The sequence below is a fragment of the Hyla sarda genome, chromosome 8 (assembly GCF_029499605.1).
Source record: "Hyla sarda isolate aHylSar1 chromosome 8, aHylSar1.hap1, whole genome shotgun sequence".
Lineage (NCBI taxonomy): Eukaryota > Metazoa > Chordata > Amphibia > Anura > Hylidae > Hyla > Hyla sarda.
In genome coordinates, this window is record NC_079196.1 from 111,180,661 (window position 1) to 111,204,195 (window position 23,535).

Sequence of the window (23,535 nt, forward strand, 5' to 3'; positions counted from 1 at the left end):
TACCAGAAAAAAAGCGTTTTCCACTGATGAACTGATGAGTCCAAGATTTCCAAGATTTCCAAGATTTCCAATATACACATCTGAGATGGGAGCAGGAGAGATGTCCCTTGGAGAAAAACGGTTGAAGATGGCTGGTTTCAGGAGGGAAACATGGAAGGAATTCGGGATCCGGAGAGAGGAGGGAAGATGGAGGGAATAAGCCATAGGATTTAATCATTTCTTGACTTTATAACTGGGTATCTTGAAACGGATATATTTAGTGGATAGCCAGACTTTGTCACCAGGAGAATATTCAGGAGGAGGACGTCTCTTCTTGTCTACCTGAACTTTCATGCGAGAAGTAGCCTGTAGAAGTGAAAGACATGTCTTTTGCCAGATAGAAGAAAAATTCTGTACTTGTTCATCAACGGCAGCAACTCCAGAGGAAGATGACAAAGGATGAGGAGGACAAGGGTGAAGTCCATAGACCACAAAGAAGGGAGAAGCACCTGAGGAATCGGAATCCTTGTGGTTGTAGGAGAATTCAGCCCATGGTAGCAGATCGACCCAGTAATCTTGACGCGCAGAAATATAATGGCATAGATAGTCTCCCAAAACCTGATTCACCCTCTCGACCTGTCCATTGGATTGGGGATGGTAAGCCGAGGAGAAATCCAACTTGATTTGTAGACCTGAGCACAGGGCCCGCCAGAATTTAGAGATGAACTGAACCCCTCGGTCGGAAACAATATGGGAAGGGAGTCCATGCAAATGAAAGATATGATGAAAAAAAGCTTGGCAAGTTGTGGTACTGATGGGAGGCCAGGTAGCGGTACAAAATGAGCCATCTTAGAAAATCGATCTACTACCACCCATATGACAGTATTACCTTGGGAAGATGGAAGGTCTGTAATGAAATCAATGGCAATATCAGACCAAGGAAGCTCAGGAACTGGCAAGGGCTGAAGCAGACCTGCTGACTTGAAACGGGGAGTCTTGTCCCGGGCACAGACTGAGCAGGACCGAACAAAATCAACGACATCCTTTTTCAAAGTTGGCCACCAGTAATGTCTGAAGATGAGCTGTAGGGACTTACGAATACCAGGATGGCCGGCCAGAAGAGAAGAATGTCCCCATTTCAAGACTCGAAGTTTCATGCGAGGTGATAAGTAAGTTTTTCCAGGAGGTACTGTAGATGTTGGAGACTTGCTGGTGCTGTAGAAATGAGACGTTCCGGATAATATGCTGGGGAAGAGATTCACCATCGTGAACATCTGAAGACCTGGAGAGAGCGTCATCTTGGACATTCTTTTCTGCAGGATGGAAGTGGATGAAGAAGTTGAATCTGGAAAAAAATAAAGACCATCGGGCCTGTCGTGGATTGAGACGATGGGCTGACTGAAGATAAAGCAGATTCTTGTGGTCTGTGTACCCAAACCTTCCAAGAGGAGACGCCACTCTTCTAAGGCCAGCTTAATGGCTAAGAGCTCGCGATCTCCGATAGAATAGTTTCTCTCCACAGGTAAGAAGGTTTTAGAGAAAAAGCCGCAGGTTAAAGTTCTCCCTTTAGTAGGCTTTTGTGTTAAAACTGCCCTTGCTCCTACTGAGGAAGCATCCACTTCCAAGAAAAATGGCTTGTTAGGATCAGGTCTGGATAAAACAGGAGCAGAAGCAAAGGCAGACTTCAACTGTTTGAAAGCTTCTTCAGTCTCTGGTGTCCACACCCTTGGATTAGCCATTTTTTTTGTAAGGGAGACGATGGGAGCTACCAGAGTAGAGTAGTGAGGTATAAATTGCCAATAGTAGTTGGCAAAACCAAAGAAGCGCCGGGTCACTTTCAAACCAGACGGTGGAGGCCAGTCTAGAACTGCAAATAACTTGTCAGGATCCATTTGGAGACCTTCACTTGTAACAATATAGCCCAAGAAATGAAGACTGTTTTTTTCAAAAGTGCATTTTTCCAGTTTGGCATATAGACGATTCTCACGGAGACGCTGTAAGACTTGGCGGAGGTGAGAGCGTTGAGGTTGAAGATTGGGCGAATAGATGAGTATGTCGTCCAAATAGACTTCGACACAGGAGTATAGAAGATCTCGAAAAATGACGTTGACGAACTCCTGAAAGACTGCTGGAGCATTACAGAGTCCAAATGGCATGACAAGATACTCGAAATGTCAATCACGGGTATTAAACGCGGTCTTCCATTCGTCCCCTTTATGAATGCAAATCAAATTATATGCCCCACATGGATCAAGTTTTGAGAAGATTCTGGCACCTCTCTGGCGATCAAATAATAGGTAGTGAATAAAGGTTCTTTACAGTGATTTTATTTAGACCACGGTAGTCGATACAAGGTTGCAAAGAACCGTCTTTTTTCTCTACGAAGAAGAACCCAGCCCCGGCAGAAGAAGAGGACTTCCTGATAAACCCCTTTTGAAGATTTTCTTGGATGTAGTCTGCCATGGCCTGGGTTTCTGGAACAGACAATGGGTAAATTCTGCCTCTGGGAGGAGTGGTTCCAGGCAGTAAATCTATAGGGCAATCGTAGGGACGGTGTGGAGGCAATACTTCAGCTTGCTTTTTGCTGAAAACGTCCACAAAGTCCTGGAGGAAAGAGGGCAGACCAGGCAGAGGTCTAGAAGTTGATTTCAACTTAGTAACATGTACATGGAACTTAGTAACACTTACATGGATACAATGGCTGATACAATGTAGACCCCAACATAGGCATACAATGTAGACCCCAGCAATGGCTGTTACAATGTAGACCCCAGCATAGGAGAGTTTTACAATCCAGCTGTGGGGCATGGATTGGAAAGGTAGACCAAGGTAGACCAAGCAGGAGAGGAGAAGTACAGTGTGGGAGTACATAGAAGGACAAGTTCTCCTTATGTGAGACTCCCACCTGCATTGACAGGTGTCCTGTGCGGTATAGCACGGTACAGTCCAGTCTTTCTCCATTTACTGTAGATATGTACAGGGGTTTCAGAAGGAAGGACACAGGCAGACGATACCTATGCACAAGGGAGGCATCTATAAAGTTTCCCACAGAGCCAGAGTCCAGGAAGGCCAGAACGGAGATGATCTCTTTGGAAGGAAGAAAAAACTGGACTGTCAAATTTAAGGGTGGAGAGGAAGAATTCAAACCTGGGGAGACCTCTCCTACAAACCCTAGGTGCGAGCTTTTCCATGTGGCTGAGGACGCAGAGGACAGTCCTTATGGAAGTGGTCTGCACTGGCGCAGTAAAGACAAAGATTTCCGGTTCGTCGGTGAGTCCTTTCCTGCAGGGTCAAGCGAGACCAATCCACCTGCATAGCCTCCTCTGCAGGAGGCAATGAAGAAGGTTGTGGTGGTTGGTGGAAGACTGGCGCCAAACGAGGAAAGCGCCGAGGTCGTGCAGATTCCCTTTCTTTTCGTAATTCCTCTCGTTGCTTGGAGAAACGGATATCTATCTGGGATGCTGTTGCGGTTCGAGGGTGATAATCCTGTCAGCAGCTCCACTTATTGTGGAAAATCCTGCATACTACACCAATTGTCATTTTAGAATTAGAGTAACACAAACATTCCCCTCCCCCGACCATGTGTTTCTTTGTTAGAGTCGCTCAAAATAGTCACCATCTATATGAAAACGGAAGCAGGAAGTTCAGGCTAAAACTATAGGTCCTAAATATGTTTGTAAAAAGCACCCAGAATCGTTAATTTCTAACGATAATTTGTTTTCCCTTAGTCCTAACAGTGGCACAGATGGGGTATTCCGCCCCCTGTGGACTGGTTAGGACCGGTGGAAATTTATTGACAACCTAATAAATCAAAGCAATAGACCCTCCCCTATAAGTAGGGGAAAGGAACCCCACCCCCTTATGTAATTACAAGTAGAAGAAGAAAAGAATAGTCAGTAAGGGAGGGATTGTTGTGCCACTGTTAGGACTAAGGGAAAACAAATTATCGTTAGAAATTAACGATTCCCTTACGTCCTAACCAGTGGCACAGATGGGGATTTAGCAAGTAGATACCCCCATGGGAGGGCACTCATGCCTGGCGGAGGATAATACCGACAGCCCAAATGAGGAATAGCTAGCTATTCTGGAATCAACTCTATAGTGAGAGATGAAAGTGGAGTAAGAACTCCAAGAAGCAGATTTACAGATGAGTTCCAAAGGAATCAAGCTTCTTTCTGCAAAAGAGGTAGCTACTGCTCTAGTAGAGTGAGCTTTAACAAATTCAGGGGGCTCCAGACCCTGGAAAACATGAGACTCCCGAATGGCTTCCTTAATCCTGCGACTAATAGTTGGTTTGGAAGCCCTGTGTCCCTTACGGGCACTAGAAAAAAGGATTAGAAGGTTTTCATCCTCACGGAATTCCTTGGATCGATCCAGGTAGATCCTGAGACATCTCGACAGGTCGAGGGTGCGAAGGCCTCTAGTATCTTCTGAGGAGTGGAGCGGAGCTAACACAGGAAGAGAAATAACCTGGTTAATATTAGTAAATGTTGGCACTTTGGGAATAAAAGTGGACAAAAACTTAAGAAGAACCCTATCCGGGAGGAACTGAATATAAGGCTCAAAGGAAGAAAAAGCCTGGAGTTCAGCGACTCGTTTTGCAGAAGTGATGGCCAACAAAAATGTAACCTTGAGTGTAAGGAATTTTAAATCCACCTCCTCTAAGGGCTCATCCCAGGAGATGATAACCCCCTGAGCACGACCGATAAATCCCAAACAGGGATGGGTCGAATTATAGTAGGTTTAATTCTAGAGGCTCCTTTCAGGAACCTTCTAATTAGGGGGTCTTGAGAAAGAGACTTATTGAGGAAAGCCGAGATAGCTGATACTTGCACTCATAAGGTGGAAGGAGATAGTCCTTTGTCTAATCCATCTTGCAGGAATTGTAGAACAGTAGGAATGGTAGGATCCTTTGGAGACAGTTGGCGTAGCCGACACCAGGATGAGAATGTGCTCCATATTCTTCCATAAGATCTAGTTGTAGCCTCAGATCTGGAGTGCGACAATGTTCTTAAGACCGACCCTGAGAGCCCTTCTACTCCTGGAAGGGACCGATCAACCTCCAGGCTGTCAGGTTGAACATTTGTATGTTGGAACAGCTGTGAGTGTCCCCTGTCACTATTGCTTGCTCTGGGGGAAGCCTCCAAAATTTACCCTGACTCATCTGAATGAGTTGGGTGAACCAAGCTCTTTTGGGCCAATATGGAATGATGGCTATCACAGAGGCTTGGTCCTGCCTGATTTTCATCAATACCCTCGGGATCAAGGAAATAGGAGGGAAGATGTAGGCCAGCCTGAACCTCCAAGGGATTGACAGAGCATCTACTGCCAAGGGATTGTCCTATCTGTAGAGGGAACAGAATCTGTCCACCTTGGCGTTGAACCTCGTTGCCATGAGATCGATCTCTGGCATGCCCCAACTGAGCGTGATCTGATGGAAGATCTCTGGATGGAGAGACCGCTCTCCAGTTGGAAGGCCTCTGCTCAGGCGATCTGCTATTACGTTGTGAGTACCCCAGATATGAACGGCCGATAAGTGGGTGAGGTTCAATTCTGCCCAATCCAGAATCACACCTATCTCTCTCAGGAGACTTTGTGACTTCGTGCTTCCCTGTTTGTTGGTATAAAGGACAACTGTCATGCTGTCTGACTGGACTCTCACAGCCTTGCCCTGAATATGAGGAGCAAAGTGAAAGAGGGCTAGTCTGATGGCCCGGATCTCTAGGAGATTCGAGGATAATAACTTCTCCTGAGGAGAACCCCCAACCTACAAGGGACGCGTCTGTGGTAAGTATGATCCAGACAGGTTGGATCAGAGATTTTCCGTCCTGGAGATGAGCCCACCAACGTAGAGAGGACTGGACTTGAGGAGACAGGGAGTGCACGGAATTTAGTCCCTTTGAACTGTGATCCCACTTGGCTAGTACCTCCGACTGAAGCGGACGTAGGTGCCACAAAGCCCAGGCTAGCGCTTCCGCAGTTGCAGACATTAGTCCCAACATTTTCATTAGATAGCGGAGAGTTACCAGCTTGGGAACTAAGAGAGATTGTGCTGTGTCCTGTACCCGTAGCTTCCTTTTGGGAGTTAGATGAATAGTCATCGCTACGGAATCTATCATAAAACCCAGGAATCTCACAGATGGGGCTGGTTGGAGGTTGGATTTGTTTCAATTGATTATCCAACCTAGTTGATGGAGAAAGGACACAGCGGTCTGAATATGTTGGGAAAGGATCGCTTGGGAGGAGGCTTTGAGAAGCCAGTCATCTAGGTAAGGGACTATACACAGTCCCTGGAGTCTTAGAGTGGCTACCACAGAAACTACTACCTTGGTAAAGGTATGAGGTGCCGAAGAGATCCCAAATGGGAGGGCGACAAACTGATAGTGTCTTAGAACTCCCTGAATTTGCACACCGATCCTTAAGAATCTTCTGGACCCAGGATGGATGGGGATATACAGATAAGCATCCTTGAGGTCCAAGGTTGCCAGGAAGTCCCCTGGCATAAGAAGATTGATAACTGACTGAATGGTTTCCATTCGGAAACGCTTCCGTCTGATAGACTGGTTGAAGAACCTTATGTCTATGATCATCCTCAAATCTCCTGTGACTTTGGGAACCAGAAACACAGGAGAATAGATGCCCGCCTCTTGCTCTTGAGAGGGAACTTCCTCCAAGGCACCCATCTGGAGATATTCCAGAATATAGGCTTCCAAAATCTTTTGTTTGCTGGAAGGAAGAAGTCTGGTTCTTACGAATTTGTCTGGAGGAGTATCCTCCATATCCACTTTGTACCCTTCCGAAATAATTCGGAGGACCCAGGGATCTTGGATATGTGTCCTCAAGCATCTAAGAAATTGTGGAGATGTCCACCTACAGGAAGAGAAGGGAAGTGGGGATAGAATGGGAGCACTGGCTGGAATCCAAGAGCCTCGAGGAGGCCCGTAGTCAGGGTGCCAAGGATCTTCACCCTTGGAACCCCTGGGGCGTCTACAGCCCCTTTGCTTTTGGGACCCCCAATCTTTTTGGGGTTTGGCTTGGGAGCCAAATCTAGCTCCATACCTTTTACCTCGACCACGAAAGGACTGCTGAGGAAGGGATTTCCCTTTCCGATCAGACAGCCCCTCCATAATGTGGTCAAGCTCAGTCCCAAAAAGAATGCCAGGCTCGTATGTTATGGCACACAAGGTGTGCTTAGAGGAGGTATCCAACCTCCATGGCTTCAACCATAAGGGGAGACGCCCCGCAGAGGAAAGGGCCATGGTTTTAGCGGCCAACTTAAGTTGTTGAGGGGCGACAAAAACTAGCCGTCTTACAAGAGGCCAAAATGTCATCCCTAGAGACCCCCTGGTCTAGGTCAGACTGAATCTGAGAAAATCTGTTTCTCAGAAATTTAGCCACCTCAGAAGAGGCTATCACCACAGAGGCGGACGCCGAGGAGGAGGAGTAAGAGCACCGTAAAGCACAATCGGCCTTACGGTCCATGGCATCCTGGAGGCTGGAGCCATTGTCAGAGGGTACCAAGGTCCGTTTGGATAGCTTGGAGATGGCCAAAACCACTTTGGGCACAGGTCCCCAGGAGGATACCTGGTCTTCCTGCATAGGGAACATGCTCTTAAAGCGCATGGTAAGCACGGGACCCTTCTCCGGCTTTTTCCATTCTGTCTTCATTAAAGACAGCAGGGACTCATCCGCTTTAAAGGCCCTAGGCCCTTTAGAGACGGAGGTAGAGGCTTCCCCCCCTTCGGCATCACGGTCCCCCAACCTGATAGACCTCAGCAGCCGCTGTGTTTTCTCTGGAAAGAAGAAGCACTGAAGGTTAACTTTTTGATCAAAAAGTGCACTAAGAGCCTCCATTTTTTGACCTAGAGTGCTGTTGCAACTTTCTTTTTTGTACATGTTGTATTTGCCACAGCAGCAGGCACCTGTGTATTAGGTTGTTGTGCTGGCTATTTTTCCCTTTGTTTTTTCTTTGTAAGTTGGGGAGTGTGGCACCCTCTTTAGCCGTGCACCCCACCCCTCTCAGACTGGAGGTGGTTTAGTCAATGGCTGATCCAACATGTCACACAGTCAGAGGCTATATATAGCAATATATATTCGTAATTACGAATATTTTTTTTTTTGTTGTTTTTTTTTTTTTACAGTACACATCACAGTGATCACCCCTCTCTGCTTCCAGCTTGTGTGGTGTAAAGAAGGCTCTAATACTACTGTGTGAGACTGGCGTGCGAATTTTCGCATATGCAAAAATTTGCATATGGTAATTTTCGCATATGCAAATTTACGTGAATGCTAATGTTGGTATATGCTAATCTTCACATATGCTAATTTTCGCATATGCGAAAATATAACGCGAATATTACAAATATGCGAATATAGCGAATATATGACGAATATTCGTCCATATATTCGCAAAATAACGCGAATTTGAATATGGCTTATGCCGCTCAACACTACTACCTTCATATTTAATACAGTAGCTTCAATAGATCACAGCTATATCAATTCGCTAAGCTACTTTTATGAAAGGCCAAGAAGCAGGAAAACAGGATTCAGGATTCATTATACGCCACGGGTCTCTCCAACCCATCTCTACACACAACTTAAGGAGGGGGGTTTCCGACTCCCTTCCAACTCCGTTGAGGATCTATCCTTAGCGGAATCCATTAAACAATTATAATCCCCTAACAAATATAATGGAAAGTATTCTTTCCCTCTACAAAAAATAATTAAATCTAATAGAGGCTGAGTGGAGAATGGGGGAGGGATATAGAAAAAGGCCATTACTCCCTCCCAATCATGAAATTTAGCATGTAGAAAGACATACTGTCCTCTTTCATCAATTTTCTTACAAAATGTTTTAAACGGAATGACCCTATGTATAGAAACTGATACCCCAGCTGAATAGCTGGATATCGAGGAGTAAAACTCCATTTGTGCCCATCTCCTGGCAATATTCCCCTCTGTTTCCTTAGTGACATGAGATTCCACCAGGCAAACAATTGCTGGCAAATAATTTTGTACACCTATCAAATATGGCCACTCTCTTGGCGTCGCTCCCCCATTTCCCCCATATCGTTTATTATCCTTGACATTTAAAAAAAAATTAGAAAATAATACCTTCCCCTTCTGACAGTCCCAATTCCTCTCCCCTCCCTTCTCATGACCCGCTAACATTAACCGGTCTTTACCCTACGTCACCTACCTCCTCCTCCTCCCTCCCCTCCTCCCCTCCCCCTCCCCTCTACTGTCCAAAATAATTACAAAGATTATAACATCCTAAGTGACATCCGGTTAGACGTACTGAATTGTACAACCAATCCATCAACACCTGATGCCATACAATCAATTCTTACTACAAATGTTCATTTTATCCTCTCCTGGTCCAGCCAATTCCCGCTTCAGTACTCTCTGCAAAAAAAGAAACCTTTTCATATACATCACACGCAACTTAGCAGGAAATATTAATGAAAAGGAGGTTCTGTCAACAGGTGTTTAAGAGTTCGGAATGCTGTTTCTTGCTCTTCGGCCCATAAAACAGGTAGTCTTCCACTAAAGTGCTCCTTCGCCGTACTCCGTAAGAGAGCTGTGAAGGGTTCTGCAATCTGGGCGATGTGGGGAATGAAGCTGCAGTAGTAGCAGGCAAATCCCAGGAAGCTCCACACATCTTTCACTGTGCACGGGGTAGGCCAGTCCTTGACAATCTCTACCTTCTCGGGATAAGGCTGGTCTCCCTCGGCATTGACAACATGACCCAAGTAGTGTACCTGAGGTTTAGGCAGATGATACTTGGACAGCTTAATCTTCAATCTATGTTTGATCAAGACTTTGAAGACATCTGACAGATGACTAAGGTGCTCCTGGTAGGACTTGGATTACACAATGACATCATCAAGGTACAATAGGACACTCAGAAAGTTTAGTTGGCCCAGGCACCGCTCCATCAGACACTGGAAAGTAGCAGGAGCAGTCCACAGCCCAAATTGCATACTCCTGAATTCAAACAGTCCCATGGGGGTCACGAAGGCTGTCTTCTCTCGGTCTTCCACAGCCACAAGCACTTGCCAATACCCACTAGTTAAGTCCAAGGTGGAGAAGTAGGCAGCCGATCTGAGGGCTGTAAGTGACTCTTCAATTTTTGGAAGGGGATAAGTGTCCTTATGTGTAACATTGTTCAGTTTCCGGTAGTCAACACAAAAACGGATGGTCCCATCCTTCTTCTTGACCAAGCCAAGGGGCGCTCCCCAGGAACTCTGACTCTCTTGAATAATGTTCGTGTCCTTCATGTCAACCAGCATCTTCTTAATGGTTTGATACATGCCTGGCACGACCGGACGGTGTCTTTCTTTGATTGTTGGGCTGTCGTCTGTCAGAATCCGTTGCTGGATCAGGGATGGACGTCCAAAGTCTGTGGGGTGTTTACTGAAAGCCTTGTGGTACCTCTTGGTGACATTGATGACTCCACTGGGGTTGTGCCCACCAGAGCTCAGGGGAACTTGTAGCAGATCCTGGAGTCACTTGGGCTGCCCGCTGTTGGGCCACCTTGCATTCTGTTAAGATGTTGCTTGACTCTAGAACTGGCCAACTGGGATGTATTTAGGTAAGACTGTAGCAACATCAGACAGATTGACTAGCCAGACTGGAACTCTCCCATTGGTAACTGTGACAAGGCTACTTGCGGCTCGGACCAGGCGATAGTCCTTATTTCTTATTTCAGGATGTGCACGGCACCAGATAATTGTTTCTGTGTTGGGTTGTAAGGTCAACGACCTGATGTCTTGGATTCGTACTCTGCAGATTTCACCTTGCTGGTTGGCAAACTTCTGCTCCTCCTGTAGCACCTTTAAGTGGTGCAGCACAGCCCACTGGCCTGAAGGGGACATTTATGGGAGAGATGCATTCAAGGAATCTACAATTTCAGAGAAACAGTTTTTCATGATATTCATCCCCAGTATAAACTCAGCAGACCCCTTATCTGACACATTAGTTACAATCACTCCCTGCCCTCTAAGTATGTGCTCTCCCAACTGAATGATTGGTTCCCAATATCCATGTCTGGGTATTGGTTGCCCATTAATTCTCTCAGGTCAACATCATTAGGCTCACACAATACAAGAGCATCCCAATACTTATAGAAAACATTTTTAGGTATAGTAGACACTTGTGACCCTGTATCTATCAACGCCTTCAACTGTACACCTTCCACAATAATCTATACATGGGGACAAGATGCGACATAACGTGATAGTTCTAACTTAGGGCATTCAGGAGTTGTGACTGTTGGCTGTTTTCCTTGGGTCCGGTCCTTGACCCCAGTGGGAATTCTGTTTAAACCCCAGCAGTGCATTGTCCAGTGTCCAGACTTGTTACAGTGGGTACAGAAGGGTCTATTACTCCCAGAATATCTAGCGGGTGAAGGAGCACAGCAACTGGGATTACATGGGGCAGGAGCAGAGGGGGTTTCTCAAGGCAAGGATTGTTCACGGGAGAGGGGAGCAGGCCGGGTGGCGAGCTCCTAGAAAACCTTAGTGAATTGTCTTGTTCAATACACTGTAGGTCTGAATCTGTAGTGACTGACAGGGTTACTTGGACTGCAGTGACTGGCAAAGTAGAATAAACTGGAGCAGGGACAGGTGACGGTGGTGGTATAGGTCTGGCTACCACCCCTAGTGGCTCTTGGACAGGTGTAAGGGGTGTACAAACTTCCTCTAACTCAGTCCCAGATTCAATTACTTGTATAGCCAGTCTCTTGAAAGTAGGAAATGGTATATTGGGATTTTGGACCGCTAACATTCTCAGTTGGGGTTTGTTCCACTTATTAAGAGCCCCATCAATAAACCTGTCCATTAACACCTTTTGCCCTGCTCTGGTGTGATACCATCTATTTTTTTTTTAACAGTCTCTAGGGCGTAAGGCGATGGAATAAGCTCTTAAAGTCTCACCTGGCTTCTGTTGCCTCTCATACAACCGGAAACGTACCTCTGACGGAGAATGTGACTCAAATACCTGGTACAACCCTTCAAAAATCTGCTCAACAGTCAGGGCCAGGTGCAGACTTCCTCTAGTGCTGCTCCCTGTAGCTGTCCTGTGAGCAACTGCACCTGTTGATTAGGAGGGAGAGAATAAAAGACAAACAAACTCTGGATCCTCTCCTTAAAATCCCTCAGGGTGAAGGTGTCTTTGTTGCAGGTAGGGAGGACAGGGTTCCCCATGAATACCAGTGCTGACATCTTGTAGACTTTTTGAGTACGCCGTCACTTTAAGATAGAAGTAGAATTGAGTGCATTGTAACTTTAAGCTGCAGCGGCTTAGCCTTGAATGACAGGAAAACTCTGGGTGGTGCTCCCCCCGATGTGGTAAGTACCCGGTGACACTGCTGGGCACTAGAGGGTTAATGCAGGGAGCCACTGGCATCAGAGACTTACTTGCGATGATTGTTAGTATATGCAGAGTCTGCGCTGCAGCGGGTGCTTCACTGGGGACAATGGAGCCGGACGCAGGCTGTTTTGGTCCCGGAGAACTTCCTGTTTTGGTCCGGTCGGTAAAGTCTTCCCCTGCAACACAGGGCAGACATTTAGTTCTTCCTCGCAACACTGAAGAGGTGTAAGGAGCAGATGGTGTTGCTTAGGGGTAGATGATATTAACCCTTTCATGTTCGTGACGTCAGGGCATGGTTTTCCTCTATAGCCGCCCGAAGTTAGTACCGCTAGTCCTAGGTCAGACAGGGGCAATAAAGAGTCCAAGGCCATGTTAATGGTAACGGTCACTTTTACTGAGGTTAGACAGGTGGGATAGTCTATACAGTTCAGTCAGTATCCCAGTGAGGTGGAAAGTGACACAGAGAGACCTCGTAGGCTCGCTGGGACTTGCAGTAGATAGACTGACTATAATGCATGCCACGGTGACTAGACAGTAGACTTGACTTGACTTGATGACTGACAATTAGATGACTTTGGGTTACTTGCAATTGACAGGTGGCTGCAGAATTTAGGCTTGAGGCCTCCAATACTCTGGACACACACACCGAGATGACTGCACTGCACTGGACCTCAGCAACACACGAGGTATAAGAGAGAGATTGCAGCTAATCCCTATCTTATATAGGGGGCTTACAAGGAGTCCATAGGTCACTGGAGAGGTCACCTGGTCACTGGGTTTTCTGGGTTACGATCATATGACTTAAACATGTGACTTAAACACAATCATGTGGTACAAAAATAATCATGTGACAAACAATGAAGATCCTTCACTCTTTATGTGAAAACCCTTTATGGGAAACCTATATACACATTTTTCATGTGCAATATAATATAATAACACAGTGTATTTTGTAATTGTTTTACACTTTATTTGCATTTTTTATCATGTTCAATTAAATATCTTTAAAATAAATCCTGAACTCTCCTGAAAGAACCAACTCTTGGGGTTACAGCTCCCCATTCAGTATATCTCCTGTACTCTCCTGGCCTCAGGTAATACTGTCGTCCTCTGTAGTTTGGCTGCTCATAGAAGATCCAGTGCCCTTCAAGGACATTGCAGGAGTGAATGTCGTGATAATTGAATTCTTCATGGACTTGAGGGCAGTCTTCAATGAACTCCATCATCTGGCCCCTGAATTCTTCCCTTTCATAGATCCTCAATCTAAAGGATCCACGATGCTGTAATGAAACATTATGGGGAAAAAATATTCTAAATGTTTTATATACTGTGTGCATAGAAAATCACTTTTCCTTAAACTTAAAAAGAACACATTGCAAAAACGGGCACAACTTAAAAATGCACTGTATGAGAATAGCCTAAAATTAAGCTTAGACTTCCTGTTTTGTCTTTCAAGTGATCTGTGCAATATTACAGTGAAAGGTGACACCAATGTATAGATAAGACACTATTTACAATAGCTGAAGCTAAGAGCTAAGGACTCAGGGCGTACCTGTACGTCTTGAGTATGCTCCCGTTCTATAACGCAGGGCCACAGCATGGTCGGCCCCAGGCTCTAACAATGGCTGGGACCCATGGCTAACCGGCAACGTTTTACTTTGACTTTATACGCGGCGTTCAACTTTGAACACCACTTCTAAAGGGTTATTAGCGTGCGACACCGCGATCAGTGCTGCGTGCTATTAACCCTTTAGAAACGGCATTCAAAGTTGAACGCCCCATATAAAGTGAAAGTAAAACGTTGCCAGTTAGCTCAGGGGGCTGTTCGGGATCACCGCGGTGAAATCCCGGCATCCCGAAAAGCTGTAGGACAGCTTACCTGCCTCCTGGTGTTCGATCACCGAATGACTGCTCAGTGCAAGTGAATAAAGATCATTTAACCCCTTCCCTAATAAAAGTTTAAATCCCCCCCTTTCCCATTTAAAAAAAAAACCTGTAAATAAAAAATAAACATATGTGGTATTGCTGCATGCAGAAATGTCCAAATTATAAAAATATATCATTAATTAAACCGCATGGTCAATGGAGTGTGCGCAAATAAATTCCAAATCCAAAATAGCGTATTTTTGGTCCCTTTTTATATCATGAAAAAATTCATAAAAAGTGATCAAAAAGTCCAATCAATACAAATTGATACCACTAAAAACTTCAGATCACGGTGCAAACAAAAAGAGCCGTCATACCGCCCCGTACGCGGAAAAATAAAAAAGTTATAGGGGTCAGAAGATGACAATTTTAAACGTATACATTTTCCTGCATGTAGTTATGATTTTTTTCCAGAAGTATGACAAAATCAAACCTGTATAAGTAGGGTATCATTTTAATTGTATGGACCTACAGAATAAAGATAAGGTGTCATTTTTACTACAAAAATGAAGTTATATAGGATGCCCCTTGACTTTATTTTCTAGTTAAAAATATGTTATACCTGAGGAATAATGCGACAAGACCTTATGGAATCATTTAATCCCATCCACTGCTGGAAGTCAGGATATTCACCCCTTCTCAGGAAGTACTGGTGTCCAGTGTAGTTGGGACGTTCATACAACATCCAGTTTCCATTCTCTACACGGATGGAATTGCAGCGACTGAAATATGAGTTCAGATCAGAGCAGTCAGAGCTGCACTCATAAGAGCGGCCCTGGAAGTTCCTGTCCTCATAGAAAATTATCTAAGGTAACAAAAAAAAAAAACATACAATCTAAATTTTACTATATTAAAGTTATAAAGTCAACAACATCAATGAAATGTGAAAGACAATAAAACAGGAAAGGCTTTATTTCAATATTGAGTGTTGTTATAATATAAAACATTTTGGGTCTAGGTGTACTTCTATAACAAATGTGCAGAAATGGATATGTATACCATTGATATAATTCTTATACAAACAGACATTAGAATTAGTTCATTATATTCAATCATTGTAAAGTTGAGAGTTCATGTTAAGCTTTTTCATTGCAGTTATTGAATATAAAGCCAGGAATGTATTTGAAAAGAGAACTCTCAGGCTATGTTCACATGGCAGAATTTCCAAGAGTAATTCTGTGGGAATATTCTGCTCCTAAATTCCGCTGCATTGATTTCAATGGGATTTGGCTGTATTGTTCACATGTCAGAATTTCTGTGGCACATGTTTCTGCCATGGAAATCCCAAAATACCGGTTCACTGTTTCTGCGGATTCCACTTGGAAATGCATTGCCGTCTATGAAGATGATGCCACCAAATCTAGCAAATGTGTTGCATTCCGCACATATTCCATGTGAACATAGCCTCAGTCTTTCCTTTATACCTGTCCTCAATTTTACAATTTGTCCTGGATTTATATTTAATAATTGCAATGAAAATCCTCATTCTGTAATGACACTCTTGAGCTATGTACCTAGATCATTCTTTGAACCTAAATTTCGAACCATACATGGCTAAGAAAATAGCCTAAAAGCAAAATATGGCTAACAAAACTGTTCAGCCTAAAATTAAGCCAGAAAAGAAATAGTTTGTGATGATAGCCTCACACCATGTTGTTAAACAGTATTTCGGCTAGTCAGTATTTTCTGTCAAAACTAGGAGTGGGTCCATAACACCAAAAAAGTGCAAATCTTTTTATCTTTCATTCTCTGTGTCAGTTCCACTTGTGTTTATGGTAAAAACACTGACCAAAATGGGCACAAAAAACAGCTATAAAAATGGCTCTAAAACAGAGCGAGAACATAGCATTAGGCTTGGTTAACACAACATAAACTCAAGAGAAAATGTTGGCTTTAAAATAGGTATAATAAAACAATGTTTTTTTTAAATCTAATATTGTGTTCTGTTAAAGTCTATGAAAAAGCAGCTGTCAGTGCACACAATGTTGCAATCAAAAAGCGTGTGCACTGCCAGACACCTTTTTAGACTTTAATAATATATTATAAAAATAAAAAAATATTTCTATTTTCTCTACCTATTGTGTGCCATATTTTTCTTTTGAATATACAATGTGTGAACCGGTCCTTTCCTGGTAGAAATTATACTAAGCGAAGAATATATTGCTGTACTGGTTTTCTTTAGAAAAGTTTATGTAATTAAAATTTTGAAAATCCTTGGCCCTTGAATAAAGACTGTAAACAAAAATGAAAAAGAAAACAGTTAATTTGTTTACTGTATAAAGTGAACAACATTACCTTGCCCATTTTTCCTAGAGAGTCTTTAATGATGCCGTGGTGATGTGGAATGGCACACAGAGCTCTCCTTATATACCATGCCCATTGCTGGATCTGCATTACTAACACAATAGAAATCTCGCTTAGAACAAACAATGTATAGTATTTCTCTTTTCACTCTATGTAAAAGCCGAGAATTTTCAGTCTTTGTATACCTCTTTTGTCAGCTTTGCATTATCACGGGTCCATGTTTATTTGCTACTGTCAGGAAATATAGAATTAGCAAAGTAACTGCACATGCTAATGCATCTTTCCATAAAAGTACAGAAAAGTACATGTACATTTAAATAAGTTTTGTGTATCTCTTTAAAGATTAATAAAAATAAAGTAATTTGATAGATGTAAATATGAGGTTTCTTTACTTGCAGGTAAGGATTTTTAATAGAGTTTTTTTTTTACACTTTACAGTTGCAGCTACATTTTTATTAATGACATTTTGTGCTATTGGTACACCACATATTTTCTATGTATCTTAATGTCTTTGTTATTTTGAGAACAATGAAAAGGGTATTTAATGATAATAGAGGTGTATGTTGGCTTACAAGCAAAAGTCAGTGCAATATAAGTAACTATCAGGTGTACTACATATAAAGTATTTATCCCCTTATGGACCCAGCCAATTTTCACTGTAGGACCCGGCCATTTTTTGCACATCTGACCACTGTCACTTTAAACATTAATAACTCTGGGATGCTTTTACCTTTCATTCTGATTCCAAGACTGTTTCTTCGTGACATATTCTACTTTATGTTAGTGGTAAAATTTTGTCGATACTTGCATAATTTCTTGGTGAAAAATTCCAAAATTTGATGAAAAAATTAAAAATTTAGCATTTTTTTCACTTTGAAGCTCTCTGCTTATAAGGAAAATTAATATTCCAAATAAATTATATATTGATTCACATATACAATATGTCTACTTTATGTTTCTATCATAAAGTTGACATGTTTTGACTTTTGGAAGACATCAGAGGGCTTCAAAGTATAGCAGCAATTTTCACATTTTTCACAAAATTTTCAAAATCGAAGTTTTCCAGGGAACTGTTCTGTTTTAAAGTGGATTTGAATGGCCTTCATATTAGAAGTACCCCATAAATGACCCCATTATAAAAACTGCACCCCTCAAAGTATTCAAAATGACATTCAAAAGGTTTGTTAACCCTTTAGGTGTTTCACAGGAATAGCAGCAAATTGAAGGAGAAAATTCAAAATCTTCATTTTTTACACTGGCATGTTCTTGTAGACCCAGTTATTAAATTTTTACATGGGGTAAAAGGAGAGAAATCTTCCTAAAATGTGTAACCCAATTTCTCTCGAGTAAGCAAATACCTCATGTGTGTATGTCAAGTGCTCGGTGGGCGCAGTAGAGGGCTCAGAAGGAAAGGAGTGACAGTGGGATTTTGGAGAGTGAGTTTTTCTGAAATAGTTTTTGGGGGGCATGTCACAAAAAAAAAAAAAACACATGGCATACTATTTTGGAAACTACACCCTCAAGGCACGTAACAAGGAGTCCAGTGAGCCTTAACACCCACAGGTGTTTGACAACTTTTCGTTAAAGTTGGATAAGTAAATGATTTTTTTTTTCACTAAAATGCTAGTTTTCCCTCAAATGTAAAATTTTTACAAGGGATAATAGGACAAAATGCCGCACAAAATGTGTAACCCCATCTCTTCTGAGTATAAAAAAATACACCAGGTTAGGACGTAAAATGCTCTGCAGGCAAACTACAATGCTGTGAAGAGAAGGAGTCACATTTGTCTTTTGAAAAGCAAATTTTGCTGAAATGGTTTTTGGGGGGCATGTCCCATTTAGGAAGCCCCTATGGTGCCAGGACAGCAAAAAAAAAACCTACATGGCATACTATTTTGGAAACTACACCCCTCAAGGCACGTAGCAAAGGGTCCAGTGAGCCTTAACACCCCACAGGTGTTTGACAACTTTTTGTTAAAGGGGTACTCCGCCCCTGGCATCTTATCCCCTATCCAAAGGATAGGGGATAAGATGTCAGATCGCCGCGGTCCCGCTGCTGGGGACCCCGGGGATCGCCGCTGCGGCACCCCGTCATCATTACTGCTACGTAATGACGGGCGATACAGGGGTCGGAGCAGCGTGACGTCATGGGTCCGCCCCTCATGACATCACAGCCCGTCCCCTTAATGCAAGTCTATGGCAGGGGGCGTGGCAACTGCCACGCCCCCTCCCACAGACTTGTATTGATGGGGACGGGCCGTGACGTCACGAGGGGAGGAGCCGTGATGTAACGATGCTCCGGCCCCTGTATTGCCCGTCATTACGTGCAGAGTGATCTCGCTCTGCGCAGTAATGATAGCGGGGTGCTGCAGCAGCGATCCCCGGGGTCCCCAGCAGCAGGACCCCGGCGATCTGACATCTTATCCCCTATCCTTTGGATTTTATGCCCACATATGGGGTATATCCGTACTCAGGTGAAATTACGTTACAAATTTTAGGGGTCTTTTTTTTCCTTTTAATGCTTGTGAAAATAAAAAATATGGGGAAACACCAGCATGTTAGTGTAAATTTTTTGATTTTATTTACACTAACAAGCTGGTGTAGCCCCCAACCTTTCCTTTTCATAAGGGGTAAAAGGAGAAAAAGCCCCGCAAAATTTGTAGTGCAATTTGTCCCGAGTATGGAAATGCCCCATATGTGGCCCTAATCTGTTTCCTTGAAATACGACAGGGCTCTGAAGTGAGAGAGCTCCATGCGCATTTGAGGACTTATTTAGGGATTGCATAGGGGTGGACATAGGGGTATTCTATGCCAGTGAATCCCAAACAGGGTGCCTCCAGCTGTTGCTAAACTCCCAGCATGCTTGAACAGTCAGTGGCTGTCCAGAAATGCTGGGAGTTGTTGTTTTGCAACAGCTGGAGGCTCCATTTTGGAAGAACTGCCATACGATACGTTTTTCATTTTTATTGGGGGGGGGAGGGGGCTGTGTAAGGGAGTGTATATGTAGTAATTTACTCTTTATTATGTGGTAGTGTAGTGTTTTTAGGGTACATTCGCACTGGTGGGTTATGGTGAGTTTCCCGCTAGGAGTTTGTGCTGCAGCGAAAAATTTGCTGCAGTTCAAACTTCAAGCAGGAAACTTTCTGTACACTGCTCGTGTAAATGTACCCTGTACATTCACATGGGGGAAGCAGACCTCCAGCTGCTTCAAAATTACAACTCCCAGCATGTACTGACAGACCGTGCATGCTGGGAGTTGTACTTTTGCAACAGCTGGAGGCACACTGGTTGGAAAACCTTCAGTTAGGTTCTGTTACCTATCTCAGTATTTTCTCCAGCTGTTGCAAAACTACAACTCCCAGCATGTACTGATCGCCGAAGGGCATGCTGGGAGATGTAGTTATGATACAGCTGGAAGTGCGCAACTACAACTCCCAGCATGCCGAGACAGCTGTTTGCTGTTTGGGCATGCTGGGATTTACAGTTTTGCAACATCTGGAGGGCTACAGTTTAGAGTCCACTGCACAGTGATCTCCAAACTGCGGCCCTCCAGAGGTTGCAAAACTACAAATCCCAGCATGCCCAGACAGCAAACTGCTGTGTGGGCATGCTAGAAGTTGTAGTTTTGCAAGATCTAGAGGGCTACACTTTGGAGATCACTGTGCAGTGGATTCTAAATTGTAGACCTCCAACTGTTGCAAAACTACAACTCCCATCATGCCCAAACAGCTGTCTGGGCATGCTGGTAGTTGTAGTTTTGCAACATCTGGAGGGCTACTGTTTAGAGATAACTGTATAGTTGTCTCAAACTGTAGCCCTACAGATGTTACTAGGCAACTCACTGGCTTCTATAAGATCCAAGGAGCCAGCCGCACATCGCCGCCCTCCGATCACCGTCACCCGCAGCCTCCGCAGATCGCTAAGTGACCTTCGGCGCCAGTCCCTGTCGATTTCCCCATTCTGCCCTGCCTATTGTGGGTGGGCAGAATGGGGAAACCAAATTAACCCCCCCCCCCCGCCCCCGATCTGCTATTGGTCATAGCATCTATATGACCAATAGCAGGGATAGGAGGGTTGGCACCCCTGCCACCTCACTCCTATCCCTTCAGGGGGATCGTCGGTGTCTTGGATGTTAGGATTCGGCAGGCGAGGGATTGGCGTGGACCGTGTCGGTGGACCGGTTCTAGGTTGCTACTGGTATTCACCAGAGCCCGCCGCAAAGCGGGATGGTCTTGCTGCGGCGGTAGCAACCAGGTCGTATCCACCGGCAACGGCTCAACCTCACTGACTGCTGGGACAGGAGGACTAGACAGAGGCAAGGTCAGACGTAGCAGAAGGTCGGGTCAGGCGGCAAGGTTCGTAGTCAATGGCGATAGCAAGAGGTCAGGAACACTGGTAAGGCAAACACTGGCACAAGGCAACAAGATCCAGCAAAGCAGTGAAGGGGAAGTGAGGTTATATGAGCAGGGAGCAGGTGGAGGCTAATTAGACTGATTGGGCCAGGCACCAATCATTGGTGCACTGGCCCTTTAAATCTTAGAGAGCTGGCGCGCGCGCCCTAAGGAGCGGAGCCGCGCGCAACAGGACGTGACAGCCGGGGACCGGGACAGGTGAGTGACTTGGGATGCGATTCGCGAGCGGGCGCGTCCCACTATGCGAATCGCATCCCCGCCGGCAGTGTCAGTGCAGCACTCCCGGTCGGCGGGTCTGACCGGGGCGCTGCAGAGAGAGGAACGCCGCGAGCGCTCCGGGGAGGAGCAGGGACCCGGATCGCACGGCGTAACATTGGACAACCGCGATCCCCCTTAATTTCCTGGTCACCATAGACCCGTAATGACCCGAAATCGTGCAAATCGCAAGTGTGAATTCACTTGCGATTTGCCGTTATTGCCGACATGGGGCCCCCTGGGCGTTTGCACGGCATGCCTGCTGAATGATTTCAGCAGGCATCCAGGTCCGATCCCCGCCCGGCGCTCGGCGGGGCCCGGAATTCTCCATGACGTACGCGTCATGGGTCCTTAAGTAACAGGGTGTCATGACGTACGCGTACATCATGGGTCCTTAGGAGGTTAAAGAGGTACTCCGGTGGAAAACTTTTTTTTTTTTAAATCAACTGGTGCCAGAAGGTTAAACAGATTTGTAAATTACTTCTACAAAAAAATCTTAATCCTTCCAGTACTTATTAGCTTCTGAATACTACAGAGGAAATTCTTTTCTTTTTGGAACCCAGTGCTCTCTGCTGACATCACGACCACAGTGCTCTCTGCTGACATCTCTGTCCATTTTAGAAACTGTCCAGAGGAGCATATGTTTTCTATGGGGATTTTCTCTTACCCTGGAAAGTTCTTAAAATGGACAGAGGTGTCAGCATAGAGCACTGTGGTCATGATGTCAGCAGAGAGCTCTGTGTTCCAAAAAGAAAATAATTTCCTCTGTAGTATTCAGCAGCTAATAAGTACTGGAATGATTAAGATTTTTTTATATAAGTAATTTACAAATCTGTTTAACTTTCTGACACCAGTTGATTAAAAAGGAATACCCCTTTAACTCATATGTTGACGAAATAGCCATAAATACCATCAAGGTCTGGTAGTTAAGTGCATCTTGGAGCTGAACAGTTCGTTGCACAACAGACAACAACAAGTCCATTGACTTTAATTGGGGTCTGTCTGGTTTCCATTTGGTTTCCATTGTTTGCAGGAGTTACGTCCCTTCTTATGTCCCGAACTTAAGTAATTTAATTTGAATGGATTCTGAGAATGCAGATGTGAGCCCTGCCTAAGCGAAGTAGTAAGAGATATGTTACATAGTAAACTGAATTAAATATAAGGATGTTTGGAACAGGGGTTGGTGAGTATTAGATTTTGGGAAAAACTATCAATTATGCATCTAGTTTCTTTCCAACTAAGATCTGCGGAGGGATTTTATATTTGCTTCAAAACAAACGTCACATCTCCTAAGAAAGAATTCCTGGGACCCCATACTAAAAAGAGATGAATCCCTACACACAAACTTATGGAATGTTAGGGAATTAGATTTTTGTTTAAAAAATAAACAAATGACTATAATGAGGGTACTGAAAAGTTATGCACCAGGGATAGTTAGGTTAGTAGAAACGCACTTAACTATTGAAAATTCAAATTTGGTAAATAGAAATCGGTGGGCACATTATTACCACTCTTTTCACACTTCTTATTCAAGAGTGGTTACAGTATTATTTCACAAAAAGATAAATCGGGAAATAAAGAATGACGTTTTGGATAGGGAGGGTAGATTTGTGTTTCTATATATTCATCTGAGGTCCTCAAAAAAACTAATTGAGTTTTATATGTCCAAGGACAAATGCCCAGTTCTGGTCCAAGGGGATATGAATTGTGTGATTGATGAGGGACTAGATAGAATGAGATAAAATAAAAAAAACTTTGTATGGTCCGGGTCAAATACCTCTAGCTAAATTTTGTAGTGAAATAGGATTGAAAGATATATGGAGGATTCAGAACCCCCCAAAAAAGAGGTTTTCTTGTTGCAATAAAACCTACCAAACTATGTCTAGGATAGATATCTGCTTAGGAAATAAGTGCAGTATAGATAAAGTGGCTAGGAAAAGTTACTTGATGCGCTCTTTATTCGATCATTCAGCTTTAGAGATTATGATTAAAACTGATGAAGAGGGGGCAGAGCCTGACCGCTGAGCTGGATGGCTGCATGACGGAGCTCCAACATGGGCAAGGCAGACAAGGATACTCAGGGGAATACCCCAGGACCTGTTAAAGGTCAAAAAAGTCAAGCAGACCTAGCGAAATACTTGAAGAAAAGGGCCCAACAGAGTCCCGTCAGAGGTCTCAAGATGGTGCCGGCACCAGCCAGCGAGGCCAAAAGAGATGACAACTCAGAAGAGGAGAGCTACAGCGGCAGCCAGATAGACTCGGGTGGTGAGGAGGGAAGACTGGC

At 44.1% G+C, this 23,535-nt stretch overlaps 1 protein-coding gene across 1 annotated transcript; it reads right to left on the bottom strand.

Moving 5' to 3' along the window:
• Nucleotides 1–13,358: 13,358 nt before the first annotated feature.
• On the bottom strand, nt 13,359–16,584 carry LOC130283935 (gamma-crystallin 1). Its single transcript, XM_056533717.1, has 3 exons — nt 16,576–16,584; nt 14,843–15,085; nt 13,359–13,634 (listed from the first exon to the last, which is right to left on the bottom strand). The coding sequence occupies exons 1-3, from the start codon at nt 16,582–16,584 to the stop codon at nt 13,359–13,361; spliced, it is 528 nt and encodes a 175-aa protein (XP_056389692.1).
• Between the last annotated feature and the right edge of the window lie 6,951 nt (nt 16,585–23,535).